This window comes from Salvelinus fontinalis, chromosome 33, assembly GCF_029448725.1.
Source record: "Salvelinus fontinalis isolate EN_2023a chromosome 33, ASM2944872v1, whole genome shotgun sequence".
In the NCBI taxonomy this organism is placed as follows: Eukaryota; Metazoa; Chordata; class Actinopteri; order Salmoniformes; family Salmonidae; genus Salvelinus; species Salvelinus fontinalis.
In genome coordinates, this window is record NC_074697.1 from 15759654 (window position 1) to 15787537 (window position 27884).

The following is a 27884-nucleotide window of genomic DNA, read 5'->3' on the forward strand; positions in this document are numbered from 1 at the left end:
GAGGGAGATGACTGGCAGGTTGGTGGGGAGAGGAGAGGGAGATGACTGGCAGGTTGGTAGGGGAGAGGAGAGGGAGATGACTGGCAGGTTGGTGGAGAGAGGAGAGGGAGATGACTGGCAGGTTGGTAGGGGAGAGGAGAGGGAGATGACTGGCAGGTTGGTGGGGAGAGGAGAGGGAGATGACTGGCAGATTGGTAGGGAGAGGAGAGGGAGATGACTGGCAGGTTGATGGGGAGAGGAGAGGGAGATGACTGGCAGGTTGGTGGGGAGAGGAGAGGGAGATGACTGGCAGGTTGGTAGGGGAGAGGAGAGGGAGATGACTGGCAGGTTGGTGGAGAGAGGAGAGGGAGATGACTGGCAGGTTGGTAGGGGAGAGGAGAGGGAGATGACTGGCAGGTTGGTGGGGGAGAGGAGAGGGAGATGACTGGCAGGTTGGTAGGGGAGAGGAGAGGGAGATGACTAGCAGGTTGGTTGGGGAGAAGAGAGGGAGATGACTGGCAGGTTCGTAGGGGAGAGGAGAGGGAGATGACTGGCAGGTTGGTGGGGGAGAGGAGAGGGAGATGACTGGCAGGTTGGTAGGGGAGAGGAGAGGGAGATGACTGGCACGTTGGTGGAGAGAGGAGAGGGAGATGACTGGCAGGTTGGTGGAGAGAGGAGAGGGAGATGACTGGCAGGTTGGTGGGGAGAGGAGAGGGAGATGACTGGCAGGTTGGTGGAGAGAGGAGAGGGAGATGACTGGCAGGTTGGTGGAGGAGAGGAGAGGGAGATGACTGGCAGGTTGGTGGAAGAGAGGAGAGGGAGATGACTGGCAGGTTGGTGGAGGAGAGGAGAGGGAGATGACTGGCAGGTTGGTAGGGGAGAGGAGAGGGAGATGACAGGCAGGTTGGTAGGGAGAGGAGAGGGAGATGACTGGCAGGTTGGTAGGGGAGAGGAGAGGGAGATGACTGGCAGGTTGGTGGGGGAGAGGAGAGGGAGATGACTGGCAGGTTGGTAGGGGAGAGGAGAGGGAGATGACTGGCAGGTTGGTAGGGGAGAGGAGAGGGAGATGACTGGCAGGTTGGTAGGGAGAGGAGAGGGAGATGACTGTCAGGTTAGTAGGGGGAGGAGAGGAGAGGGAGATGACTGGCAGGTTGGTAGGGAGAGGAGAGGGAGATGACTGGCAGGTTAGTAGGGGGAGGAGAGGAGAGGGAGATGACTGGCAGGTTGGTAGGGAGAGGAGAGGGAGATGACTGGCAGGTTGGTGGGGAGAGGAGAGGGAGATGACTGGCAGGTTGGTAGGGGAGAGGGAGATGACTGGCAGGTTGGTAGGGAGAGGAGAGGGAGATGACTGGCAGGTTGGTGGAGGAGAGGAGAGGGAGATGACTGGCAGGTTGGTAGGGGAGAGGAGAGGGAGATGACTGGCAGGTTGGTAGGGGGAGGACAGGGAGATGACTGGCAGGTTGGTGGGGAGAGGAGAGGGAGATGACTGGCAGGTTGGTGGGGGAGAGGAGAGGGAGATGACTGGCAGGTTGGTAGGGGAGAGGAGAGGAGAGGGAGATGACTGGCAGTTTGGTGGGGGAGAGGAGAGGGAGATGACTGGCAGGTTGGTGAGGAGAGGAGAGGGAGATGACTGGCAGGTTGGTAGGGGAGATGAGAGGGAGATGACTGGCAGGTTGGTGGGGGAGAGGAGAGGGAGATGACTGGCAGGTTGGTGGGGGAGACGAGAGGGAGATGACTGGCAGGTTGGTAGGGGAGAGGAGAGGGAGATGACTGGCAGGTTGGTGGAGGAGAGGAGAGGGAGATGACTGGCAGGTTGGTAGGGAGAGGAGAGGGAGATGACTGGCAGGTTGGTGGAGAGAGGAGAGGGAGATGACTGGCAGGTTGGTAGGGAGAGGAGAGGGAGATGACTGTCAGGTTGGTGGGGAGAGGAGATGGAGATGACTGGCAGGTTGGTAGGGAGAGGAGAGGGAGATGACTGGCAGGTTGGTGGGGAGAGGAGAGGGAGATGACTGGCAGGTTGGTAGGGGAGAGGGAGATGACTGGCAGGTTGGTGGGGGAGAGGAGAGGGAGATGACTGGCAGGTTGGTGAGGAGAGGAGAGGGAGATGACTGGCAGGTTGGTGGAGAGAGGAGAGGGAGATGACTGGCAGATTGGTGGGGAGAGGAGAGGGAGATGACTGGCAGGTTGGTAGGGGAGAGGAGAGGGAGATGACTGGCAGGTTGGTAGGGGAGAGGAGAGGGAGATGACTGACAGGTTGGTAGGGAGAGGAGAGGGAGATGACTGGCAGGTTGGTAGGGGGAGGAGAGGGAGATGACTGGCAGGTTAGTAGGGGGAGGAGAGGAGAGGGAGATGACTGGCAGGTTGGTAGGGAGAGGAGAGGGAGATGACTGGCAGGTTGGTAGGGAGAGGAGAGGGAGATGACTGGCAGGTTGGTGGGGAGAGGAGAGGGAGATGACTGGCAGGTTGGTAGGGGAGAGGGAGATGACTGGCAGGTTGGTGGGGGAGAGGAGAGGGAGATGACTGGCAGGTTGGTGAGGAGAGGAGAGGGAGATGACTGGCAGGTTGGTAGGGGAGAGGAGAGGGAGATGACTGGCAGGTTGGTAGGGAGAGGAGAGGGAGATGACTGGCAGGTTGGTGGAGGAGAGGAGAGGGAGATGACTGGCAGGTTGGTAGGGGAGAGGAGAGGGAGATGACTGGCAGGTTGGTAGGGGGAGGACAGGGAGATGACTGGCAGGTTGGTGGGGAGAGGAGAGGGAGATGACTGGCAGGTTGGTGGGGGAGAGGAGAGGGAGATGACTGGCAGGTTGGTGGGGGAGAGGAGAGGGAGATGACTGGCAGGTTGGTTGAGGAGTTTAGAGGGAGATGACTGGCAGGTTGGTAGGGGAGATGAGAGGGAGATGACTGGAAGGTTGGTGGGGGAGAGGAGAGGGAGATGACTGGCAGGTTGGTGGGGGAGACGAGAGGGAGATGACTGGCAGGTTGGTAGGGGAGAGGAGAGGGAGATGACTGGCAGGTTGGTGGGGAGAGGAGAGGGAGATGACTGGCAGGTTGGTAGGGAGAGGAGAGGGAGATGACTGGCAGGTTGGTAGGGAGAGGAGAGGGAGATGACTGGCAGGTTAGTGGGGAGAGGAGAGGGAGATGACTGGCAGGTTGGTAGGGAGAGGAGAGGGAGATGACTGGCAGGTTGATGGGGAGAGGAGAGGGAGATGACTGGCAGGTTGGTGGGGAGAGGAGAGGGAGATGACTGGCAGGTTGGTAGGGGAGAGGAGAGGGAGATGACTGGCAGGTTGGTGGAGAGAGGAGAGGGAGATGACTGGCAGGTTGGTGGAGAGAGGAGAGGGAGATGACTGGCTGGTTGGTAGGGGAGATGTCCTGTTTTAGAAATGGTGTCGTTTTCAGGTCATGGTTATGTGTTCAGAGATCAACTGTTGCTGACCTTGCTTTTTTATGAACGTGAGTAACGACCTTTCAACAATGGGCCCTGTGTGTCCTGCCTGTCCTTTCCTTGTCCAGTGTTTGCCCAGCCCATCGTTAGCAGAGCCAAGCCTGAGATGTTGAAGTCTCATTTCATCCCGACCATGGAGAAACTGAAGAAACGTAGTGGGAAGGTGGTGGCTGAGGAGGAGCAGCTGAGACTGGAGGGGAAGTCTGAGGTGGACAGTGAAGAAGGAACCATCAGGGATGAGTTTGCTGTTCTCTGCAGAGACCTTTACGCTCTGTATCCTCTACTGATCAGATATGTGGATAACAACAGGTACTGTGGAGTCGTAAACTAACACGTGTACACACAATCACGCACGCACACACACACACACGAAACACACCTGACCCTTATCTTGTTGTTCCAGGGCTCGATGGTTGACCTGTCCAGACCCAGATGCTGAGGAACTCTTCAGGATGGTTGGAGAGGTGTTTATCTTCTGGTCCAAGTCTCATGTGAGTTCCCCTACCTCATTTAACACACAGACACACACCCACCTACCTCATTTAACACACAGACACACACCCACCCATTTCTCCTTTGCCAAAATAATACATCCACCTGACAGGTGTGGCATACCAAGAAGCTGATTAAACAGCATGATTATTGCACAGGTGCACCTTGTGCTGTGGGGACAAGAAAAAGGCTACTCTAAAAATGTACAGTTTTATCTATACAACACAATGTCACAGATATCTCAAGTTTTTTGAGGGAGAGCATGCAATTGGCATGCTGACTGCAGGAATGTCCACCAGAGCAATTGCCAGAGAATTTATTGTTAATTTCTCTACCATAAGCCGCAATCCAACGTCGTTTTTAGAGAATTAGAGAATGCCAGCCTCACAATTGCAGACCACGTGTATTGTGTCGTGTGGGCAAGCGGTTTGCTGATGTCAATGTTGTGAACAGACTGCCCCATGGTGGCGGTGGGGTTATGATATGGGCAGGCATAAGCTACAGACAACGAACACAATTGCATTTTATCGATGGCAATTTGAATGCACAGAGATACCGTGACGACATACTGAGGTCCATTGTCGTGCCATTCATCCTCCTCCATCACCTCATGTTTCAGCATGATAATGCCTGGCCCCATGTCGCAAGGATCTGTACACAATTTCTGGAAGCTGAAACTGTCCCAGTTCTTCCAAGGCCTGCATACTCACCAGATAGTTCACCCATTGAGCATGTTTGGGATGCTCTGGATCGACGTGTAAGACAGCGTGTTCCAGTTCCTGACAAATAATCCAGCAACTTCACACAGCCGTTGAAGAGGAGTGAGATCAACATTCCACAGGCCACAATCAACAACCTGATCAACTCTATGTGAAGGAGATGTGTCCCGCTCCATGAGGCAAATGGCGATCACACCAGATACTGATTGATTTTCTGATCCACAACCCCTACCTGTGACTAACAGATGCATATATGCATTCCTAGTCATGTGAAATCCATAGATTAGGGCTGAATTTATTCATTTCTGTCACAACGTCCGCCAAAGTTGGTCCCTCTCCTTGTTCGGGCGGCGTTCGGCGGTCGACGTCTCCGACCTTCTAGCCACCACTGATCCACTTTTCATTTTCCATTGGTTTTGTGTTGTCTTCCTTCACACCTGGTTCCACTGCCCGGGGAACAGTGGGTTAACTGCCTTGCTCAGGGCCCGGGGAACAGTGGGTTAACTGCCTTGCTCAGGGCCCGGGGAACAGTGGGTTAACTGCCTTGCTCTTGGCCCGGGGAACAGCGGGTTAACTGCCTTGCTCAGGGGCAGAAAGACAGATTTTTACCTTGTCAGCTCAGGGATTCGATCCAGCAACCTTTCGTTTACTGGCCCAACTCTCTAGCTACTAGGCTACCTGCCTAGTGGTTAGAGTGAGGGCTGGAAGGGGGTGTGGCTGGCTGATCACAGCTGCCACACATGAGATGCACGTGGTAGTGAAGTGGACATTATTGGACTGGCACATACAAGAGAGTAGTTGCTGTTGCTTAATTTTTTAAATAAAAAAACGTGTAAACATTTTAAATTTATAAACATAAATTTATAAACATTTTATAACAGGCACCAGCTGGTTCTTTAGATCGGTAGGGCTGAAATATTTGGTAGTATCATGTGAAACGGAACTAAATTATTCTAAAATATTGGTATCATAAGTGATGTTTTGGTACGATGAAACACCGCTCACCCGTCTCTCTATTCCTTCACTTTTTTTTCATTCTTCCTTTTTCGTCAACTAATACACACCTCTCCCTTTCTCTCTGTCTCTCCTTCTCTCTTTCCTTTATTCATTCATCCTTTTCTCCTTTCTCTCTGTCTCTCCCTCTCTCTCCTTATTCATTCCCCTTTTCTCCTTTCTCTCTGTTTCTCCCTCTCTCTCCTTATTCATTCCTCTTTTCTCCTTTCTCTCTGTCTCTCCCTCTCTCTCCTTATTCATTCCCCTTTTCTCCTTTCTCTTTGTTTCTCCCTCTCTCTCCTTATTCATTCCCCTTTTTCTCCTTTCTCTCTGTCTCTCCCTCTCTTTCCTTTATTCATTCCCCTTTTCTCCTTTCTCTCTGTCTCTCCCTCTCTCTCCTTATTCATTCCCCTTTTCTCCTTTCTCTCTGTCTCTCCCTCTCTTTCCTTTATTCATTCCCCTTTTCTCCTTTCTCTCTGTCTCTCCCTCTCTCTCCTTATTCATTCCCCTTTTTCTCCTTTCTCTTTGTCTCTCCCTCTCTCTCCTTATTCATTCCCCTTTTTCTCCTTTCTCTCTGTCTCTCCCTCTCTTTCCTTTATTCATTCCCCTTTTCTCCTTTCTCTCTGTCTCTCCCTCTCTCTCCTTATTCATTCCCCTTTTTCTCCGTTCTGTATTTTCCAGAACTTCAAGCGTGAGGAGCAGAACTTTGTGGTGATGAATGAGATCAACAACATGTCTTTCCTGACCGCTGACAGCAAGAGTAAGATGAGCAAGGTGAGACTGAATCCACCATGAGTAAAAGGGTATCAACGATTCATAACATGTTACCATTATAGACAATCTAATATGGTTTATTTTATTCCTTATTCATGTAAACAACCCTTGCAGTTCATAATATACCAATGCCTCTAGTCCTAAAGACTTGGTTAGAAGACAAAGAGACAGTTCCTTCAGAAAGTATTCACACCCCATTGACTCTTTTTTTTCTTCCACATGTTGTTGTGTTACAGCCTGAATTTAAAATGGATTCAATTGAGATGTTGTTTCGCTGGCCGACACACAACACCACATCATGTCAAAGTGGAATTATGTTTTTAGAAATGTTTTACAAGTTATTTAAACAAGTAAAGCAGAAATGTCTTGAGTCAATAAGTATTCAACCCCCCTTTGTTATGGAAAGGAGCCTAAATAAGTTCAGGAATGAAAAAGTGCTTAACACCTCATGTAATAATTTGCACGGACTCACTCTGTGTGCAATAATAGTATTTAACATGATTTTTGTATGACTACCTCATCTCTCTACCCCACAAATACAATTATCTGTAAGGTCCCTCAACTGAGCAGGGAATTTCAAACACAGATTCAACCACAAAGACAAGGGATGTTTTCCAATGTCTCACAAAGGGCACCTATTGGTAGATGGGTAAAAAAAAAAAAAGCAGACATTGAATATTCCTTTGAGCATGGTGAAGTTATTAATTACACCTTGGATGGTGTATCAATACACCCAGTCACTACAAAGATACAGGCGTCCTTCCTAACTCAGTTGCCGGAGAGGAAGGAAACCGCTCAGGGATTTCACCATGAGGCCAATGGTGATTTTTAAACCCGTTACATAGTTAAATGGCTGTGACAGGAGAAAACTGAGGATGGATCAACAATATTTTAGTTACACCAGAATACTAACCTAAATGACAGAGGGAAAAGAATGAATCCTGTACAGAATACAAATATTCCAAAACATACGCCCTGTTTGCAACAAGGCACTAAAGTAAAAATAAAAATTGGCAACGAAAACAAACTTTATGTCCTGAATACAAAGTGTTATGTTTGGGGCAAATCCAACACATCACATCCACTGAGTACCCCTCTTCATACTTTCAAGCATGGTGGTGTCTGCATCATGTTATGGGTATGCTTGTCATTGGCAAGGACTAGGAAGTTTTTTTAGGATACATTTTTTAACTATGCACAGGACAAATCCTAGTTGAAAACCTGGTTCAGTCTGCTTTCCACCAGACACTGGGAGATGAATTCACCTTTCAGCAGGACAATAACCTAAAACACAAGGCAAAACCCTAGAGGAAAACCTGGTTCAGTCTGCTTTCCACCAGACACTGGGAGATGAATTCACCTTTCAGCAGGACAATAACCTAAAACACAGGCCAAACCCTAGAGGAAAACCTAGACGACATTGAATGTTCCTGAGTGGCCTAGTTACAGTTTTGACTTCAATCAGCATGAAAAAGGCTGTCAACAATGATCAACAACCAACTTGACAGAGCTTGAATAATAAAAAAATAAAAATGAATGTGCAAATATTGTAAAATACATGTTTGCGAAGCTCTTAGAGACTTACCCAGAAAGACTCACAGTTCACGGTCGTCTGAATTACTTATGTAAATGAGATATTTCTGTATTTCATTTTCAATACATTTGCAGAAATGTAATTATGGGGTAATGTGTGTAGATGAGTGAGATATAAAAAATTAAAATAATTGTCCATTTTGAATTCAGACTGTAACACAACAAAATGTGGACCAAGTCAAGGGGTAAGAATACGTTCTGAAGGCTTTGTATGTTTCATCCAATGAAAAAAGACATAAGAAATCTTCTATAACATATCCACTTCCTGGTCTGGAGAGGCCTGAGGAGGCGGAGTTAGGATACCTGGGTGTCGACAGGTCAAAGGTTTCGGAGCTCAGCACTCTGATCTAGGATCAGATTATAATGAATTAAGACCTGATCCTAGATCAGCACTCTCTGATGGTGCTTTGTGAATACTTGAGGTCAGGAGGTGAGAGGTCAGAGGTCAGGGGTGAACTGTTGGATGTTAACTCTGTTCTTTCTCTGTCTCTGTGTGTCTCTGTGGACGCGGGGGGGGCCACTAGGCCGGCGGGGAAGAGGTTAGACTGTGTTTGTGCACGCTGACCGTAATGTGACCGCTGTGCTGGCCTGACCGCATGGCACCCCGACTGTGGGGGGGTTCTTCATCAAGCTCTCCTAGTGCACGGCTATAGAGCAGAAACACACAGACCCTGTCGCTCACACACTCACACTCACACTCACACTCACACTCACACTCACTCGCACTGACAGACACACATACACAGACACGGAAAACAAATGCACACACACACACACACACACACACACACACACACACACACACACACACACACACACACACACACACACACACACACACACACACACACACACACACACACACACACACACACACACACACACACGTAAACACTGACTTTCACGTGTATAGCTCACACATTACAGCACTCCTTAAGCACTCCCTTACTATTCAACACCGATTACACCCATCTAATCTATAGCCAGCAGAGACACCTGATTACATCCATCTAGTCTATAGCCACTAGAGACACCTGATTACATCCATCTAGTCTATAGCCAATAGAGACACCTGATTATACCCATCTAGTCTATAGCCAATAGAGACACCTGATTACATCCATCTAGTCTATAGCCAATAGAGACACCTGATTACATCCATCTAGTCTATAGCCAGCAGAGACACCTGATTACATCCATCTAGTCTATAGCCACTAGAGACACCTGATTACACCCATCTAGTCTATAGCCACTAGAGACACCTGATTACATCCATCTAGTCTATAGCCAATAGAGACACCTGATTACATCCATCTAGTCTATAGCCAGCAGAGACACCTGATTACATCCATCTAGTCTATAGCCAGCAGAGACACCTGATTACATCCATCTAGTCTATAGCCACTAGAGACACCTGATTACACCCATCTAGTCTATAGCCAGCAGAGACACCTGATTACATCCATCTAGTCTATAGCCACTAGAGACACCTGATTACACCCATCTAGTCTATAGCCACTAGAGACACCTGATTACACCCATCTAGTCTATAGCCACTAGAGACACCTGATTACATCCATCTAGTCTATAGCCACTAGAGACACCTGATTACACCCATCTAGTCTATAGCCACTAGAGACACCTGATTACACCCATCTAGTCTATAGCCAGCAGAGACACCTGATTACATCCATCTAGTCTATAGCCAATAGAGACACCTGATTACACCCATCTAGTCTATAGCCAATAGAGACACCTGATTACATCCATCTAGTCTATAGCCAGCAGAGACACCTGATTATACCCATCTAGTCTATGGCCAATAGAGACACCTGATTACATCCATCTAGTCTATAGCCAGCAGAGACACCTGATTACACCCATCTAGTCTATAGCCAGCAGAGACACCTGATTACATCCATCTAGTCTATAGCCACTAGAGACCTGATTACACCCATCTAGACTATAGCACCTAGACACCTGATTACATCTATCTAGTCTATAGCACCTAGACACCTGATTACATCCATCTAGTCTATAGCACCTAGACACCTGATTACATCCATCTAGTCTATAGCCAGCAGAGACACCTGATTACATCTATCTAGTCTATAGCACCTAGACACCTGATTACATCCATCTAGTCTATAGCACCTAGACACCTGATTACACCCATCTAGTCTATAGCCAGCAGAGACACCTGATTACATCCATCTAGTCTATAGCCACTAGAGACACCTGATTACACCCATCTAGTCTATAGCCACTAGAGACACCTGATTACATCCATCTAGTCTATAGCCAATAGAGACACCTGATTACACCCATCTAGTCTATAGCCAGCAGAGACACCTGATTACATCCATCTAGTCTATAGCCAGCAGAGACACCTGATTACATCCATCTAGACTATAGCCAGCAGAGACACCTGATTACACCCATCTAGTCTATAGCCACTAGAGACACCTGATTACACCCATCTAGTCTATAGCCAATAGAGACACCTGATTACACCCATCTAGTCTATAGCCAGCAGAGACACCTGATTACACCCATCTAGTCTATAGCCACTAGAGACACCTGATTACACCCATCTAGTCTATAGCCACTAGAGACACCTGATTACATCCATCTAGTCTATAGCCAGCAGAGACACCTGATTACACCCATCTAGTCTATAGCACCTAGACACCTGATTACACCCATCTAGTCTATAGCACCTAGACACCTGATTACACCCATCTAGTCTATAGCACCTAGACACCTGATTACACCCATCTAGTCTATAGCCAGCAGAGACACCTGATTACATCCATCTAGTCTATAGCCAGCAGAGACACCTGATTACACCCATCTAGTCTATAGCACCTAGACACCTGATTACACCCATCTAGTCTATAGCACCTAGACACCTGATTACACCCATCTAGTCTATAGCCAGCAGAGACACCTGATTACATCCATCTAGTCTATAGCCAGCAGAGACACCTGATTATACCCATCTAGTCTATGGCCAATAGAGACACCTGATTACATCCATCTAGTCTATAGCCACTAGAGACCTGATTACACCCATCTAGACTATAGCCACTAGAGACCTGATTACACCCATCTAGTCTATAGCCACTAGAGACACCTGATTACATCCATCTAGTCTATAGCCAGCAGAGACACCTGATTACATCTATCTAGTCTATAGCCAGCAGAGACACCTGATTACACCCATCTAGTCTATAGCCACTAGAGACCTGATTACATCCATCTAGTCTATAGCCACTAGAGACACCTGATTACATCCATCTAGTCTATAGCCAGCAGAGACACCTGATTACATCCATCTAGTCTATAGCCAGCACATTCTGCAGCAGAGACTGAAACATGGACATATAAATAAGGTCTTCCTAGGGAGGCTGTACTGTGAATTGAGTGTGTGTCTTAATGTACCTTAATGTGTGTGAGATCGAGGGTCTGGAGAGGCTTGATGAAAGCTCTCTGCCGTAGATTGAAGTGTTTGGGTTTCATGGCACTCTGCTCAGCACTGACTATATATATATAGTACATGGACTACTGCTGCAGTCCAGTCCCATGAGCTGACCTTGGTTTGAGGAGTTTGAGTTTGCCTTCAGATGGTTCCTGATTGGCGAATGATGATGGAGTGTTGCTCACTCTACTTTGTTGATGTTTGTTTTGGTTTTGGATGTTTGTTTTGTTTTGTTGTTTGTTTTTGTTTTGTTGATGTTTTTTGTTTTGTTGATGTTTTTTGTTTTGTTGATGTTTGTTTTGTTTTGTTGATGTTTGTTATGTTTTGTTTATGTTTGTTTTGTTTTGTTGATGGGGTTTTTTTTCTTCAGCTTTGGCGATAAATTTCCCAAATCGGGGGGCACTCACAATCAGTCTTCCCTTTGCTCAATCTTGCCATACCTTTAAGTCCTATAGCTGTTGTAGTCACTGTAGTTTACACCTGTAGTCTCCATTACATGTACATATTACAGTGACTTTCACCTAATCTACCTATAACATCTTATAAACCTAATGTATTGCCCTGTTATAAAGTATAGCCTGTTGTATATCTTATAAACCTAAATTATAGCCCTGTTATATACCTTATAAACCTAATGTATTGCCCTGTTATATACCTTATAAACCTAAAGTAGAGCCCTGTTATATACCTAATAAACCTAAAGTAGAGCCCTGTTATATACCTTATAAACCTAAAGTAGGGCCCTGTTATATACCTTATAAACCTAAAGTAGAGCCCTGTTATATACCTTATAAACCTAAAGTAGAGCCCTGTTATATACCTTATGAACCTAAAGTAGAGCCCTGTTATAAAGTAGAGCCCTGTTATATACCTTATGAACCTAAAGTAGAGCCCTGTTATAAAGTAGAGCCCTGTTATAAAGTAGAGCGCTGTTATAAAGTAGAGCCCTGTTATAAAGTAGAGCCCTGTTATAAAGTAGAGCCCTGTTATATACCTAATAAACCTAAAGTAGAGCCCTGTTATAAAGTAGAGCCCTGTTATATACCTTATAAACCTAAAGTAAAGCCCTGTTATAAAGTAGAGCCCTGTTATAAAGTAGAGCCCTGTTATAAAGTAGAGCCTTGTTATAAAGTAGAGCCCTGTTATAAAGTAGAGCCCTGTTATATACCTTATGAACCTAAAGTAGAGCCCTGTTATAAAGTAGAGCCCTGTTATAAAGTAGAGCCCTGTTATAAAGTAGGGCCCTGTTATAAAGTAGAGCCCTGTTATAAAGTAGAGCCCTGTTATATACCTTATGAACCTAAAGTAGAGCCCTGTTATAAAGTAGAGCCCTGTTATAAAGTAGAGCCCTGTTATAAAGTAGAGCCCTGTTATAAAGTAGAGCCCTGTTATATACCTAATAAACCTAAAGTAGAGCCCTGTTATAAAGTAGAACCCTGTTATAAAGTAGAGCCCTGTTATATACCTTATAAACCTAAAGTAGAGCCCTGTTATATACCTAATAAACATAAAGTAGAGCCCTGTTATAAAGTAGAGCCCTGTTATAAAGTAGAGCCCTGTTATAAAGTAGAGCCCTGTTATAAAGTAGAGCCCTGTTATAAAGTAGAGCCCTGTTATAAAGTAGAGCCCTGTTATAAAGTAGAGCCCTGTTATAAAGTAGAGCCCTGTTATAAAGTAGAGCCCTGTTATAAAGTAAAGCCCTGTTATAAAGTAGAGCCCTGTTATAAAGTAGAGTCCTGTTATAAAGTAGAGCCCTGTTATAAAGTAGAGTCCTGTTATAAAGTAGAGACCTGTTATAAAGTAGAGCCCTGTTATAAAGTAGAGCCCTGTTGTAAAGTAGAGCCCTGTTATATACCTAATAAACCTAAAGTAGAGCCCTGTTATATACCTAATAAACCTAAAGTAGAGCCCTGTTATATAGTAGAGCCCTGTTATAAAGTAGAGCCCTGTTATAAAGTAGAGCCCTGTTATAAAGTAGAGTCCTGTTATATACCTTATAAACCTAAAGTAGAGCCCTGTTATATACCTAATAAACCTAAAGTAGAGCCCTGTTATATACCTAATAAACCTAAAGTAGAGCCCTGTTATATACCTTCTAAACCTAAAGTAGAGCCCTGTTATAAAGTAGAGCCCTGTTATATACCTTATAAACCTAAAGTAGAGCCCTGTTATATACCTAATAAACCTAAAGTAGAGACCTGTTATATACCTTATAAACCTAAAGTAGAGCCCTGTTATAAAGTAGAGCCCTGTTATATACCTTATAAACCTAAAGTAGAGCCCTGTTATAAAGTAGAGCCCTGTTATAAAGTAGAGCCCTGTTATAAAGTAGAGCCCTGTTATAAAGTAGAGCCCTGTTATAAAGTAGAGCCCTGTTATATAGTAGAGCCCTGTTATAAAGTAGAGCCCTGTTATAAAGTAGAGCCCTGTTATAAAGTAGAGCCCTGTTATAAAGTAGAGCCCTGTTATATACCTTATAAACCTAAAGTAGAGCCCTGTTATATACCTTATGAACCTAAAGTAGAGCCCTGTTATAAAGTAGAGCCCTGTTATAAAGTAGAGCCCTGTTATAAAGTAGAGCCCTGTTATATACCTTATGAACCTAAAGTAGAGCCCTGTTATATACCTTATGAACCTAAAGTAGAGCCCTGTTATAAAGTAGAGCCCTGTTATATACCTTATAAACCTAAAGTAGAGCCCTGTTATAAAGTAGAGCCCTGTTATATACCTTATAAACCTAAAGTAGAGCCCTGTTATATACCTAATAAACCTAAAGTAGAGCCCTGTTATATACCTTATAAACCTAAAGTAGAGCCCTGTTATATACCTAATAAACCTAAAGTAGAGCCCTGTTATAAAGTAGAGCCCTGTTATAAAGTAGAGCCCTGTTATAAAGTAGAGCCCTGTTATATACCTTATAAACCTAAAGTAGAGCCCTGTTATAAAGTAGAGCCCTGTTATAAAGTAGAGCCCTGTTATAAAGTAGAGCCCTGTTATAAAGTAGAGCCCTGTTATAAAGTAGAGCCCTGTTATAAAGTAGAGCCCTGTTATAAAGTAGAGCCCTGTTATATACCTTATAAACCTAAAGTAGAGCCCTGTTATATACCTTATAAACCTAAAGTAGAGCCCTGTTATCTACCTTATGAACCTAAAGTAGAGCCCTGTTATATACCTTATGAACCTAAAGTAGAGCCCTGTTATATACCTTATAAACCTAAAGTAGAGCCCTGTTATATACCTTATAAACCTAAAGTAGAGCCCTGTTATAAAGTAGAGCCCTGTTATAAAGTAGAGCCCTGTTATAAAGTAGAGCCCTGTTATAAAGTAGATCCCTGTTATATACCTAATAAACCTAAAGTAGAGCCCTGTTATAAAGTAGAGCCCTGTTATATACCTTATGAACCTAAAGTAGAGCCCTGTTATAAAGTAGAGCCCTGTTATAAAGTAGAGCCCTGTTATAAAGTAGAGCCCTGTTATAAAGTAGAGCCCTGTTATAAAGTAGAGCCCTGTTATATACCTAATAAACCTAAAGTAGAGCCCTGTTATAAAGTAGAGCCCTGTTATATACCTTATAAACCTAAAGTAAAGCCCTGTTATAAAGTAGAGCCCTGTTATAAAGTAGAGCCCTGTTATAAAGTAGAGCCTTGTTATAAAGTAGAGCCCTGTTATAAAGTAGAGCCCTGTTATATACCTTATGAACCTAAAGTAGAGCCCTGTTATAAAGTAGAGCCCTGTTATAAAGTAGAGCCCTGTTATAAAGTAGGGCCCTGTTATAAAGTAGAGCCCTGTTATAAAGTAGAGCCCTGTTATATACCTTATGAACCTAAAGTAGAGCCCTGTTATAAAGTAGAGCCCTGTTATAAAGTAGAGCCCTGTTATAAAGTAGAGCCCTGTTATAAAGTAGAGCCCTGTTATATACCTAATAAACCTAAAGTAGAGCCCTGTTATAAAGTAGAGCCCTGTTATAAAGTAGAGCCCTGTTATATACCTTATAAACCTAAAGTAGAGCCCTGTTATATACCTAATAAACATAAAGTAGAGCCCTGTTATAAAGTAGAGCCCTGTTATAAAGTAGAGCCCTGTTATAAAGTAGAGCCCTGTTATAAAGTAGAGCCCTGTTATAAAGTAGAGCCCTGTTATAAAGTAGAGCCCTGTTATAAAGTAGAGCCCTGTTATAAAGTAGAGCCCTGTTATAAAGTAGAGCCCTGTTATAAAGTAAATCCCTGTTATAAAGTAGAGCCCTGTTATAAAGTAGAGTCCTGTTATAAAGTAGAGCCCTGTTATAAAGTAGAGTCCTGTTATAAAGTAGAGACCTGTTATAAAGTAGAGCCCTGTTATAAAGTAGAGCCCTGTTATAAAGTAGAGCCCTGTTATATACATAATAAACCTAAAGTAGAGCCCTGTTATATACCTAATAAACCTAAAGTAGAGCCCTGTTATATAGTAGAGCCCTGTTATAAAGTAGAGCCCTGTTATAAAGTAGAGCCCTGTTATAAAGTAGAGTCCTGTTATATACCTTATAAACCTAAAGTAGAGCCCTGTTATATACCTAATAAACCTAAAGTAGAGCCCTGTTATATACCTAATAAACCTAAAGTAGAGCCCTGTTATATACCTTATAAACCTAAAGTAGAGCCCTGTTATAAAGTAGAGCCCTGTTATATACCTTATAAACCTAAAGTAGAGCCCTGTTATATACCTAATAAACCTAAAGTAGAGACCTGTTATATACCTTATAAACCTAAAGTAGAGCCCTGTTATAAAGTAGAGCCCTGTTATATACCTTATAAACCTAAAGTAGAGCCCTGTTATAAAGTAGAGCCCTGTTATAAAGTAGAGCCCTGTTATAAAGTAGAGCCCTGTTATAAAGTAGAGCCCTGTTATAAAGTAGAGCCCTGTTATATAGTAGAGCCCTGTTATAAAGTAGAGCCCTGTTATAAAGTAGAGCCCTGTTATAAAGTAGAGCCCTGTTATAAAGTAGAGCCCTGTTATATACCTTATAAACCTAAAGTAGAGCCCTGTTATATACCTTATGAACCTAAAGTAGAGCCCTGTTATAAAGTAGAGCCCTGTTATAAAGTAGAGCCCTGTTATAAAGTAGAGCCCTGTTATATACCTTATGAACCTAAAGTAGAGCCCTGTTATATACCTTATGAACCTAAAGTAGAGCCCTGTTATAAAGTAGAGCCCTGTTATATACCTTATAAACCTAAAGTAGAGCCCTGTTATAAAGTAGAGCCCTGTTATATACCTTATAAACCTAAAGTAGAGCCCTGTTATATACCTAATAAACCTAAAGTAGAGCCCTGTTATATACCTTATAAACCTAAAGTAGAGCCCTGTTATATACCTAATAAACCTAAAGTAGAGCCCTGTTATAAAGTAGAGCCCTGTTATAAAGTAGAGCCCTGTTATAAAGTAGAGCCCTGTTATAAAGTAGAGCCCTGTTATATACCTTATAAACCTAAAGTAGAGCCCTGTTATAAAGTAGAGCCCTGTTATAAAGTAGAGCCCTGTTATAAAGTAGAGCCCTGTTATAAAGTAGAGCCCTGTTATAAAGTAGAGCCCTGTTATAAAGTAGAGCCCTGTTATAAAGTAGAGCCCTGTTATAAAGTAGAGCCCTGTTATAAAGTAGAGCCCTGTTATATACCTTATAAACCTAAAGTAGAGCCCTGTTATATACCTTATAAACCTAAAGTAGAGCCCTGTTATCTACCTTATGAACCTAAAGTAGAGCCCTGTTATATACCTTATGAACCTAAAGTAGAGCCCTGTTATATACCTTATAAACCTAAAGTAGAGCCCTGTTATATACCTTATAAACCTAAAGTAGAGCCCTGTTATAAAGTAGAGCCCTGTTATAAAGTAGAGCCCTGTTATAAAGTAGAGCCCTGTTATAAAGTAGATCCCTGTTATATACCTAATAAACCTAAAGTAGAGCCCTGTTATAAAGTAGAGCCCTGTTATAAAGTAGAGCCCTGTTATAAAGTAGAGCCCTGTTATAAAGTAGAGCCCTGTTATAAAGTAGAGCCCTGTTATATACCTTATAAACCTAAAGTAGAGCCCTGTTATATACCTTATAAACCTAAAGTAGAGCCCTGTTATATACCTTATAAACCTAAAGTAGAGCCCTGTTATATACCTTATAAACCTAAAGTAGAGCCCTGTTATAAAGTAGAGCCCTGTTATATACCTTATAAACCTAAAGTAGAGCCCTGTTATAAAGTAGAGCCCTGTTATAAAGTAGAGCCCTGTTATAAAGTAGAGCCCTGTTATAAAGTAGAGCCCTGTTATATACCTTATAAACCTAAAGTAGAGCCCTGTTATAAAGTAGAGCCCTGTTATATACCTTATAAACCTAAAGTAGAGCCCTGTTATAAAGTAGAGCCCTGTTATAAAGTAGAGCCCTGTTATAAAGTAGAGCCCTGTTATAAAGTAGAGCCCTGTTATAAAGTAGAGCCCTGTTATAAAGTAGAGCCCTGTTATATACCTTATAATCCTAAAGTAGAGCCCTGTTGTATACCTTATAAACCTTAGAAGGCTCATCTATTCTAATCTTAACAAGGATTTTTCCTGGTACCACTCCAGAGTTTCGGAACCACAATGTTGTTTAAGTAATGTACAAATAAATTAGGAATAAACCTACAGCATTATGAATGTACCTCTACGTTTTATGGCATTATGTAGAGGCATTATATAGGTTAAGTTGTATATTATTTAGCCGACCAGTAAGGGATATTTAAGGCCGGCTATCCCATTTCCCGGTGTGAGCTAACCACCTCATTACTGAAGGAGCCTCTGTTATCTGGTCAGAGGCCAGAAATCAGGGGTAATGTAGCTGACCCCAAAGACTGCTGCTATACCTGGTGTGGAGTGGTGGGCTGGGCCTAGCAGAACCCTACTGCACTACTAACACAGGACTCCATTGACTAGATAGAGCAGCTCTCCCTTGACTAGATAGAGCAGCTCTCCCATGACTAGATAGAGGAGCTCTCCCTTGACTAGATAGAGCAGCTCTCCCTTGACTAGATAGGGGAGCTCTCCCATGACTAGATAGAGGAGCTCTCCCTTGACTAGATAGAGCTCTCCCATGACTAGATAGAGGAGCTCTCCCTTGACTAGATAGAGGAGCTCTCCCTTCACTAGATAGAGGAGCTCTCCCATGACTGGATAGAGCAGCTCTCCCTTGACTAGATAGAGGAGCTCTCCCTTGACTAGATAGAGGAGCTCATCCTTCACTAGATAGAGGAGCTCTCCCATGACTGGATAGAGCAGTTATCCCTTCACTAGATAGAGGAGCTCTCCCTTGACTGGATAGAGCAGCTATCCCTTGACTAGATAGAGCAGCTATCCCTTGACTAGATAGAGCTCTCCCATGACTAGATAGAGCAGCTCTCCCTTGACTAGAAAGAGCAGCTCTCCCTTGACTAGATAGAGCAGCTCTCCCATGACTAGATAGAGGAGCTCTCCCATGACTAGATAGAGCAGCTTTCCCATGACTAGATAGAGCAGCTTTCCCTTGACTAGATAGAGTAGCTCTCCAGCGGACAGACGTATAGTTAGCACTAACAGCTTCTTACATGCACAAGCTGCACTTTGGTGAGAAAATAAATTATGTTTTAGTATTGCTTAGGTTTGCAAAATTCCCAGGTTTTCCCAAAATTATATTTGGAAGATTCCCAAAATGAGAAGGGAATTAGCAGGAAATCCGGAATCATGCAAGCTGGAATTTTGCAACCCTAGTACTGCTGTATTTGTAGATTTAGTGTTTGACGTTAATGATTGCTTTCCTTTTTTTTCCCTTTCCAGCATGTTGCTGTTTTGTTTCTTCCCTTAGCCTTGTTCAGTTCAATCACATTTCCCCAATTCCCCACCCCTTTTCAAATGTTTTTAACTCCAACCACCCATAATTAAAGCATATAGCAGCAATGTAGTTTGTTTTCATTTTTGTGAAACAATGTATTTCCCTTTAGGGCACCTACCTACATCAGACAGCAATGGGGATATGGGGGTGCCTTGTCTAGTACCTTCCTACAGTAAACATGGGTATAGAGAGCAGCCTTGTCTAGTACCTAAATGAATCAGAAATGGGGATATTGATATACCTTGTCTAGTACCTACATCAGACGTAGAGACATAGAGGGTTGGGCAGAGATGGTATTGGCTGACCCAACTCTCTCCTCCTATAGGCTAGAGATGGTATGGTCTCACCCAACTCTCTCCTCCTATAGGCTAGAGATGGTACGGTCTGACCACACTTTCTCCTCCTATAGGCTGGAGGTTCTGACGTGGAGCGTACCAAGAAGAAGCGAAGGGGGGACCGCTATTCTGTGCAGACATCTCTGATCGTAGCAGCGCTGAAGAAGATGCTTCCTATTGGCCTCAACATGTGTTCCCCTGCTGACCAGGAACTGATTAACTTGGCCAAGATACGCTACAGCCTGGTAGTGGAAGACACACACACACATACACGCTCACACACACACATGCACTTACATACGCACGTACACACACAGAAAAACAAAAAACAAACACACACTCAGAGATCACACATGTTTTACTTTTAACTTTGATATCTAATGACTGTCCCCTAACAGAAAGACACAGATGAGGAGGTGAGAGAGTTTCTGCAGAACAACATGCATCTGCAGGGCAAGGTGAGTAGAGCACGACCTAGATTAGGTTTTGTGCCAAACAATACATTGCCTGTATAGGTACAGCATCAGTCAAAAGTTTGGACACACCTGCTCATTCAATTTTTTTTTTTTACTATTTTCTACATTGTAGAATAATAGTCAAGACATCAACACTATGAAATACCACATATGGAATCATGTAGTAACCAACAACCAAAAAAAGTGTTCAACAAATCAAAATATATTTTATATTTGAGATTCTTCAAAGTAGCCACCCTTTGCATTGATGACAGGTTTGCACACTCTTGGCATTTTCTCAACCAGATTTACCTGGAATGCTTTTTCTACAGTCTTGAAGGAGTTCTCACATATGCTGAGCACTTGTTGGATGCTTTTCCTTCACTCTGCAGTCCAACTCATCCCAGTCCATCTCAATTGGGTTGAGGTCAGGTGATTGTGGAGGCCAGGTCATCTGATGCAGCACTCCATCACTCTCCTTGTTGTTCAAATATCCCTTACACAGCCTGGAGGTGTGTTTTGGGTTATTGTCCTGTTGAAAGACAAATGATAGTCCCAATAAGCACAAACCGAAGGGGATGGCATATCGCTGCAGAATGCTGTGGTAGCCATGCTGGTTAAGTGTGCCTTGAATTCAAAATAAATCACAGACAGTGTCACCAGCAAAGCACCCCTACACCATCACACCTCCTCCTCCATGCTTCACGCTGGCAACCACACATGCGAATATCATCCGTTCACCTACTCTGCATCTCGCAACGGTTGGAGCCAAAAAATCTCCAGTTTGGACTCATCAGACCAAAGGACAGATTTACACTGCTCTAATGTCCATTGCTCGTGTTTCTTGGCCAAGCAAGTCTCTTCTTCTTATTGGTGTCCTTTAGTACTGGTTTCTTTGCAGCAATTCAACCATGAAAACCTGATTCACACAGTCTCCTCTGAACAGTTGATGTTGAGATGTGTCTGTTACTTGAACTCTGTGAAGCATTTATTTGGGCTGCAATCTGAGGCTGGTAACTCTAATGAACTTATCCTCTGCAGCAGAGGTAACTCTGGGTCTTCCTTTCCTGTGGCGGTCCTCATGAGAGCCAGTTTCATCATATCGCTTGATGGTTTTTGCGACTGCACTTGAAGAAACTTTAAAAGTTCTTGAAATGTTCCGCGTTGACTGACCGCCATGTCTTAAAGTAATGATGGAGTGTCGTTTCTCTTTGCTTATTTGAGCTGTTCTTGCCATAATATGGACTTGGTATTTTACCAAATAGGTCTATCTTCTGTATACCACCCCTTCCTTGTCACAACACAACTGATTGGCTCAAACGCATTAAGAAGGAAAGAAATTCCACAAATTAACATTTAACAAGGCACACCTGTTAATTGAAATGCATTCCAGGTGACTGCCTCATGAATCTGGTTGAGAGAATGACAAGAGAGTGCAAAGCTGTCATCAGGATGGCTACTTGAAGAATCTCAAATATAAAATATATTTTGATTTGTTTAACAGTTTTTTTGGTTATTGTGTTGTTTTATAAATTTTGATGTCTTCACTATTATTCTACGATGTAGAAAATACTAAAAATAAAGAAAAACTTTTCACTGGTACTTATATATATATTAATGGGATTAGTATTTCAATGGCGTTGGTCTATACTGTGTGTGCTGTGCATGTTGTGACCATGTGGTGTGTTTGTTGACGCTTTGGCTGTGTGTAGGTGGAGGACCCGTCAATGCGCTGGCAGATGGCGCTGTATAAGGAGACGTCAGGGAAGGCTGAGGACGCTGAGGACCCTCAGAAGGTGGTCAAGAGAGTCCAAGAGGTCTCCGCTGTCCTCTACCACATAGAGGTGGTGAGTACTGTATTCACTCACACACACACACACACACACACACTTTTCACACCAGAAGTTTTCACGACCTTGTCATCAGTCTGGGAAACTCTTGACCCTTGTGATAATCTCTGTATCTCTCCCCAGACGGAGCACCCGTACAAGTCTAAGAAGATGGTTTGGCACAAGCTGCTTTCTAAACAACGCCGTAAAGCTGTTGTGGCCTGCTTCAGAATGTCCCCCCTCTACAACATCCCCAGGTAATCACAATCAAACTCTTCACTACTCTGTGTAGTAAGAGGCTAGTGTGCCCTTTTTTGTTGTTGTGATTTTTGGTCTCATTTCTCAGTAATAGATCCGCGTTAACATTTGCCCGAAAGAACTATCAGATAACATTTCATGCGTCATTTCTAATCACATGAAAAAATATATGTATACCACCCCTGTCGTGTCTTTGCCGGATTAAGTGATATGACATAATATTCTATAAAATCATTTTTCTGTAATTAATATTACCTGATTAAGCTGATCAGGTGAATGTAATTGACTAGAAAGTCGGGGGCACCACGAAAGAGTGTTTATAGAGCTGTTTGTTATCTTCCGAATAAACTCTTAAAGACCTGGTAATCTTTTACCTCAATAGCAGTCAATACTTGATCGTCACCTTATTTTGTCTCTTCTGAAAGTTGTAAATTCTAAGTTATCTTCCCGAACACTGGCTAACAAGTTGAATCAGCAGTACAATATTTGGTTTAATTATTTATTTACCGAATCCCTAAATAATCACACAGAATTACAGCTAGACAGAATGGATCATACATTGATTCCAAATGATGTCATAAAGGAAAACGTCCCTAGCGGACGGAACAGATATGACGTCTGGTAACACAAAGAAAGGGGGTTGGGTTTTGAATGAAAAAGCGGGAAGACTGAGAAACAAAAAATATTGTGTGTCTCTATCGGGCCGTAGGCAGCTATGCTATCGCCCATTTGAAAAAGGAAAATGCAATAAATATTTACTCTGAGCTGCGCTTTGGTAGATTGGTCGATAGCAGACAGATTAGATAGCAGGCAGGGTTGCCCAGCAGGGATCTTTGGTCCTTTGAAGAATGTCTCTGGTGGTAAACTGGATACTTGGTAGTACCGTCGTTGTGTGGTAGAACAGATACTCTGTCCGTCCTCTCCCACGTCTACAGTTGCTGTGCTAACGCGACGGCTTGGAGGTATCACTTCTTTAGTGAATAAGGGTTCAAAGTTCATACCAAGTTGACATGCTATATGCTCATGCTATATTCTGGCTGGTATAGTCGAAATTCATCCTTCCGGCGTATAGGTCGTCACCTTCACGTTGAAATTCTATGCTAATTTAGTTAGGTTCTTGCTGAGGTTGGCTTAGTACTGTAGGTGGTCTTTGTCCTTTCAACGTGGGGACCGCAAGTCCTCACGTCCTTGGAACAGGAAGTTACATTTTCGTAACAGGGCTTATATAGTGGTGAAAGAAGGGCATGTTTCATAATTTACGACCCATGTCTGTTCACTTGGGCGGGGCCTCTGAGTGAGCAGAGTGGTGTTCTTCTGACAAACCGTTCTCTCATTAAAAAGCTAAAAATTACATTTAATCTTTTCACAAATAGTTTCGTATTTAAACATTTAAATTGCACAACAATTCCATGTGACTCTGATAACTAGAATGTGTAGACTTTCCAAGATACAGTTTATGTCGTCCTATCATCAGTAATCATGTCTCAGACACCAACTGATCTGACATCATATTCATTAAGTCCCAACGCATATTTTCAACTGGTTGGATTACCGAAATATGGTTCCGTTTCCCACCTTCTGATGTTCCCAGAATCTCTATGTTAACAAAGGGCTTTTCAAGAGTAAATTCTATAGAGTAGAGAGAGAGACAGGGGGGGGGGGGTATTTATGGGGGTCATATGGAAAAATAGTGGAAAAATAGAATAAAACCATTTTTACTTCTATTTTTACAGCTATTTGTCATGTGACGGCAAGGTACATGTAATGTACAGATTAAATATATATAAATATATAATATATATAATATATATTCAGTGCATTCGGAAAGTATTCAGACCCCTTGACTTTTTCCACATTTTGTTACGTTACAGCCTTATTCTAAAATGGATGAAATAGTTGAACCCCTCATCAATCTACACACAATACCCCATAATGACATCACAATACCCCATAATGACATCACAATACCCCATAATGACATCACAATAAAAACAGGTTTATAGAATTTGTTGTTAAAAAACAAAAAAGTTTTGTTGAAGCACCTTTGGCAGCGATTACAGCCTTGAGTCTTTTTGGGTATGACGCTACAAGCTTGGCACACCTGTATTTGGGGAGTTTCTCCCATTCTTCTCTGCAGATCCTCTCAAGCTCTGTTAGGTTGGATGGGGAGCGTCGCTGCAAAGCTATTTTCAGATCTTTCCAGAGATGTTCGATCGGGTTCAAGTCCAGGCTCTGGCTGGCCCACTCAAGGACCTTCAGAGACTTGTCCCGAAGCCACTCCTGCATTGTCTTGGCTGTGTGCTTAGGGTCGTTGTCCTGTTGGAAGGTAAACCTTCTCCCCAGTCTGAGGGCCTGAGTGCTCTGGAGCAGGTTTTCATCAAGGATCTCTCTGTACTTTGCTCTGTTTATCTTTCCCTCGATCCCGACTAGTCTCCCAGTCCCTGCTGCTGAAAAACATCTCCACAGCAAGATGCTGCCACCACCATGCTTCACCATAGAGATGGTGCCAGGTTTCCTCCTGATGTGACGCTTGGCATTCAGGCCAAAGAGTTCAATCTTGGTTTTATCAGACCAGAGAGTCTTATTTTTCATGGTTTGAGAGTATTTAGGTGCCTTTTGGCAAACTCCAAGCGGGCTGTCATGTGCTATTACCTAGGTGTGGCTTCCGTCTGGCCACTCTACCATAAAGGCCTGATTGGTGGAGTGCTGCAGAGATGGTTGTCCTTCTGGAAGGTTCTCCCATCTCCACAGAGGAGCTCTGGAGCTCTGTCAGAGTGACCATCAGGTTCTTGGTCAACTCCCTGACCAAGGCCCCTCTCCCCAATTGCTCAGTTTGGCCGGGAAGAATCTTGGCAGTTCCAAACTTCTTCCATTTAAGAATGATGGAGGCCACTGCAGACAATTTTTGGTACCCTTCCCCAGATCTGTGACTCGACACAATCCTGTCTTGGAGCTCTATGGACAATTTCTTCTACCTCGTGGCTTGGTTTTTGCTCTGACATGCACTGTCAACTGTGGGACCTTATATAGACAGGTGTGTGCCTTTCCAAATCATGTCCAATCAATTGAATTTACCACAGGTGGACTCCAATCAAGTTGTAGAAACATCTCAAGGACGACCAATGGAAACAGGATGCACCAGAGCTCGATTTCGAGTCTCATAGCAAAGGGTCTGAATACTTATGTAAATAAGGTTTCTGTTTTTATTTTTAATACATTTGCAAGAATTTCTAAAAACCTGTTTTCAATTTGTCATTATGGAGTATTGTGTGCACTACCAAAAAATTGTAAAGCGCCTTTTACCTGTTCTACCAGCCGACCAATCAGCTGCCGGCTAATAGCAAACAATGTTATTTCTCTGTGAACAAATGAACAACATACGTTCAGCATGCTTATAGAGAAGGGCACTCAACATGTACTGCATTGACACAAATGACTGATGATTGGCTGAAAGAAATTGATAATAAGAAGATGGAGGGAGCTGTGCTGTTAGACTTTAGTGTGGCCTTTGATACACTATATGACCAACAGTATGTGGACACCTGCTCTTCAAACATCTCATTCCAAAAATTATGGGCATTAATATGTTGTTGGTCCCCCCTTTGCTGCTATAACAGCCTCCACTCTTCTGGGAAGGCTTTCCACTAGATGTTGGAACATTGCTGCTATAACAGCCTCCACTCTTCTGGGAAGGCTTTCCACTAGATGCTGGAACATTGCTGCTATAACAGCCTCCACTCTTCTGGGAAGGCTTTCCACTAGATGTTGGAACATTGCTGCGGGGACTTGCTTCCATTCAGTCACAAGAGCATTAGTGAAGTCGGGCACTGATGTTGGGCGATTAGGCCTGGCTCACAGTCGGCGTTCCAATTCATCCCAAAGGTGTTTGATGGGGTTTAGGTCAGGGCTCTGTGCCGGCCAGTTAAGTTCTTCCACACCGATCTAGATAAACCATTTCTGTATGGACTTTGCTTTGTGCACAGGGGCATTGTCATGCTGAAACAGGAAAGGTCCTTCCCCAAACTGTTTACACAAAGTTGGAAGCACAGAATCATCTAGAATGTCATCGCGTTAAGAACTAAGGGGCCTAGTCCGAACCATGAAAAACAGCCCCAGACCATTATTCCTCCTCCACCAAACATTACAGTTGGCACTATGTATTTGGGCAGGTAGCGTACTCCTGGCATCTGCCAAACCCAGACTAGTCGGTCGGCCTGCCAGATGGTGAAGCATGATTCATCACTCCAGAGAATGCATTTCCACTGCTCCAGAATCCAATGGCGGTGAGCTTTACACCACTCCGGCCAATGCTCGGCATTGCGCATGGTGATCTTAGGTTTGTGTGCGGCTGCTCGGCCACGGAAACAGTTATTGTGCTGACGTTGCCTCCAGAGGAAGTTTGGAAGTCGGTAGGGTGTTGCAACTTAGGACAGACGATTTTTACGCGTTACTTACTTCAGCACTCGGCAGTCCGGTTCTGTGAGCTTGTGTGGCCTACCACTTCGCGACTGAGCCGTTGTTGCTCCTAGACGTTTCCACTTCACAATAACAGCCCTTACAGTTGACCATGGCATTTCTAACAGGGCAGAAATTTGGGGAACTTATAGCGATACCGGGCGAGACCCAGATGCAGATGGTTTGAGTCTCTGATATTTATTATAATCCAAGGGGCAGGCAAGAGACAGGTTATGGACAGGCAAAATATCATAAACCAGGTCAGAGTCCAGGAGGTACAGAGTGGCAGGAAGGCTCGAGGTCAGGGCAGGCTGAATGGTCAGGCAGGAGGGCTCAGAGTCAGGGCAGGCAGAATGGTCAGGCAGGCGGGCTCAGTGTCAGGGCAGGCTGAATGGTCAGGCAGGAGGGCTCAGAGTCAGGGCAGGCAGAATGGTCAGGCAGGCGGGCTCAGTGTCAGGGCAGGCAAGGGTCAAAACCGGGAGGACAGGAAAAACGGAGATAAGGAAAAAGCAGGAGCACGGAAAAAACACGCTGGTTGACTTGACAAGACGAACTGGCAACAGACAAACACAGAACACAGGCATAAATACCCAGGGACTAATTGGGAAACCAGGTGTCACCTGGAGATGGGTGGAGACAATCACAAAGACAGGTGAAACAGAACAAGGAGTGACAGAACTGACTTGTTGGAATTGAAGGTCATTGAACGTCACTGCGATCTTCTTGGCCCATTCTACTGCCAATGTTTGTCTAAGGAGATTGCATGGCTGTTTGGTTCGATTTTATACACCTGTCAGCAACGGATGTGGCTGAAATAGACAAATCGACTCATTTGAAGTGGTGGTGGCCACATACTCCTGTGTATATATAGTGTACCGTGATTTTTGTTGACGTTTGGTACGCGCTGTGACTTCCCTTTGTTGTCACTTCCTGTTCTCTCCAACAGGCACCGGGGGTCCAACATGTTCCTGAATGGGTACAAGAGGAACTGGCTGCAGACTGAAGGGTACCAGTTTGAAGACCGCATGATCGACGACTTGTCTGTAAGGGCTTTTCTCCTCGCCTGCGTTGTTTTATATTATCAACAGTCCTTCGTAGAATAGATAGTATCATTGTATGCTACCATATACTGTATTATTGTCATCTTTGTGAGTCTTCAGCAACTTTCTGTAAGGATTTTGTGTGTGTGTGTGTGTGTGTGTGTGTGTGTGT

General features: G+C 43.9%; 1 protein-coding gene across 1 annotated transcript in view; it reads left to right on the forward strand.

The window, feature by feature from the left end:
* Nucleotides 1-27884, forward strand: part of ryr1b (ryanodine receptor 1b (skeletal)) — a gene marked incomplete in the record, with an annotated part of 337334 nt that overhangs the window by 224721 nt on the left and 84729 nt on the right. The window contains 9 exon segments of the mRNA XM_055895181.1: nucleotides 3493-3733; nucleotides 3828-3915; nucleotides 6310-6402; nucleotides 8520-8534; nucleotides 19750-19920; nucleotides 20074-20133; nucleotides 21843-21977; nucleotides 22104-22216; nucleotides 27619-27715. Coding sequence (XP_055751156.1) covers nucleotides 3493-3733; nucleotides 3828-3915; nucleotides 6310-6402; nucleotides 8520-8534; nucleotides 19750-19920; nucleotides 20074-20133; nucleotides 21843-21977; nucleotides 22104-22216; nucleotides 27619-27715 — 1013 coding nt within the window.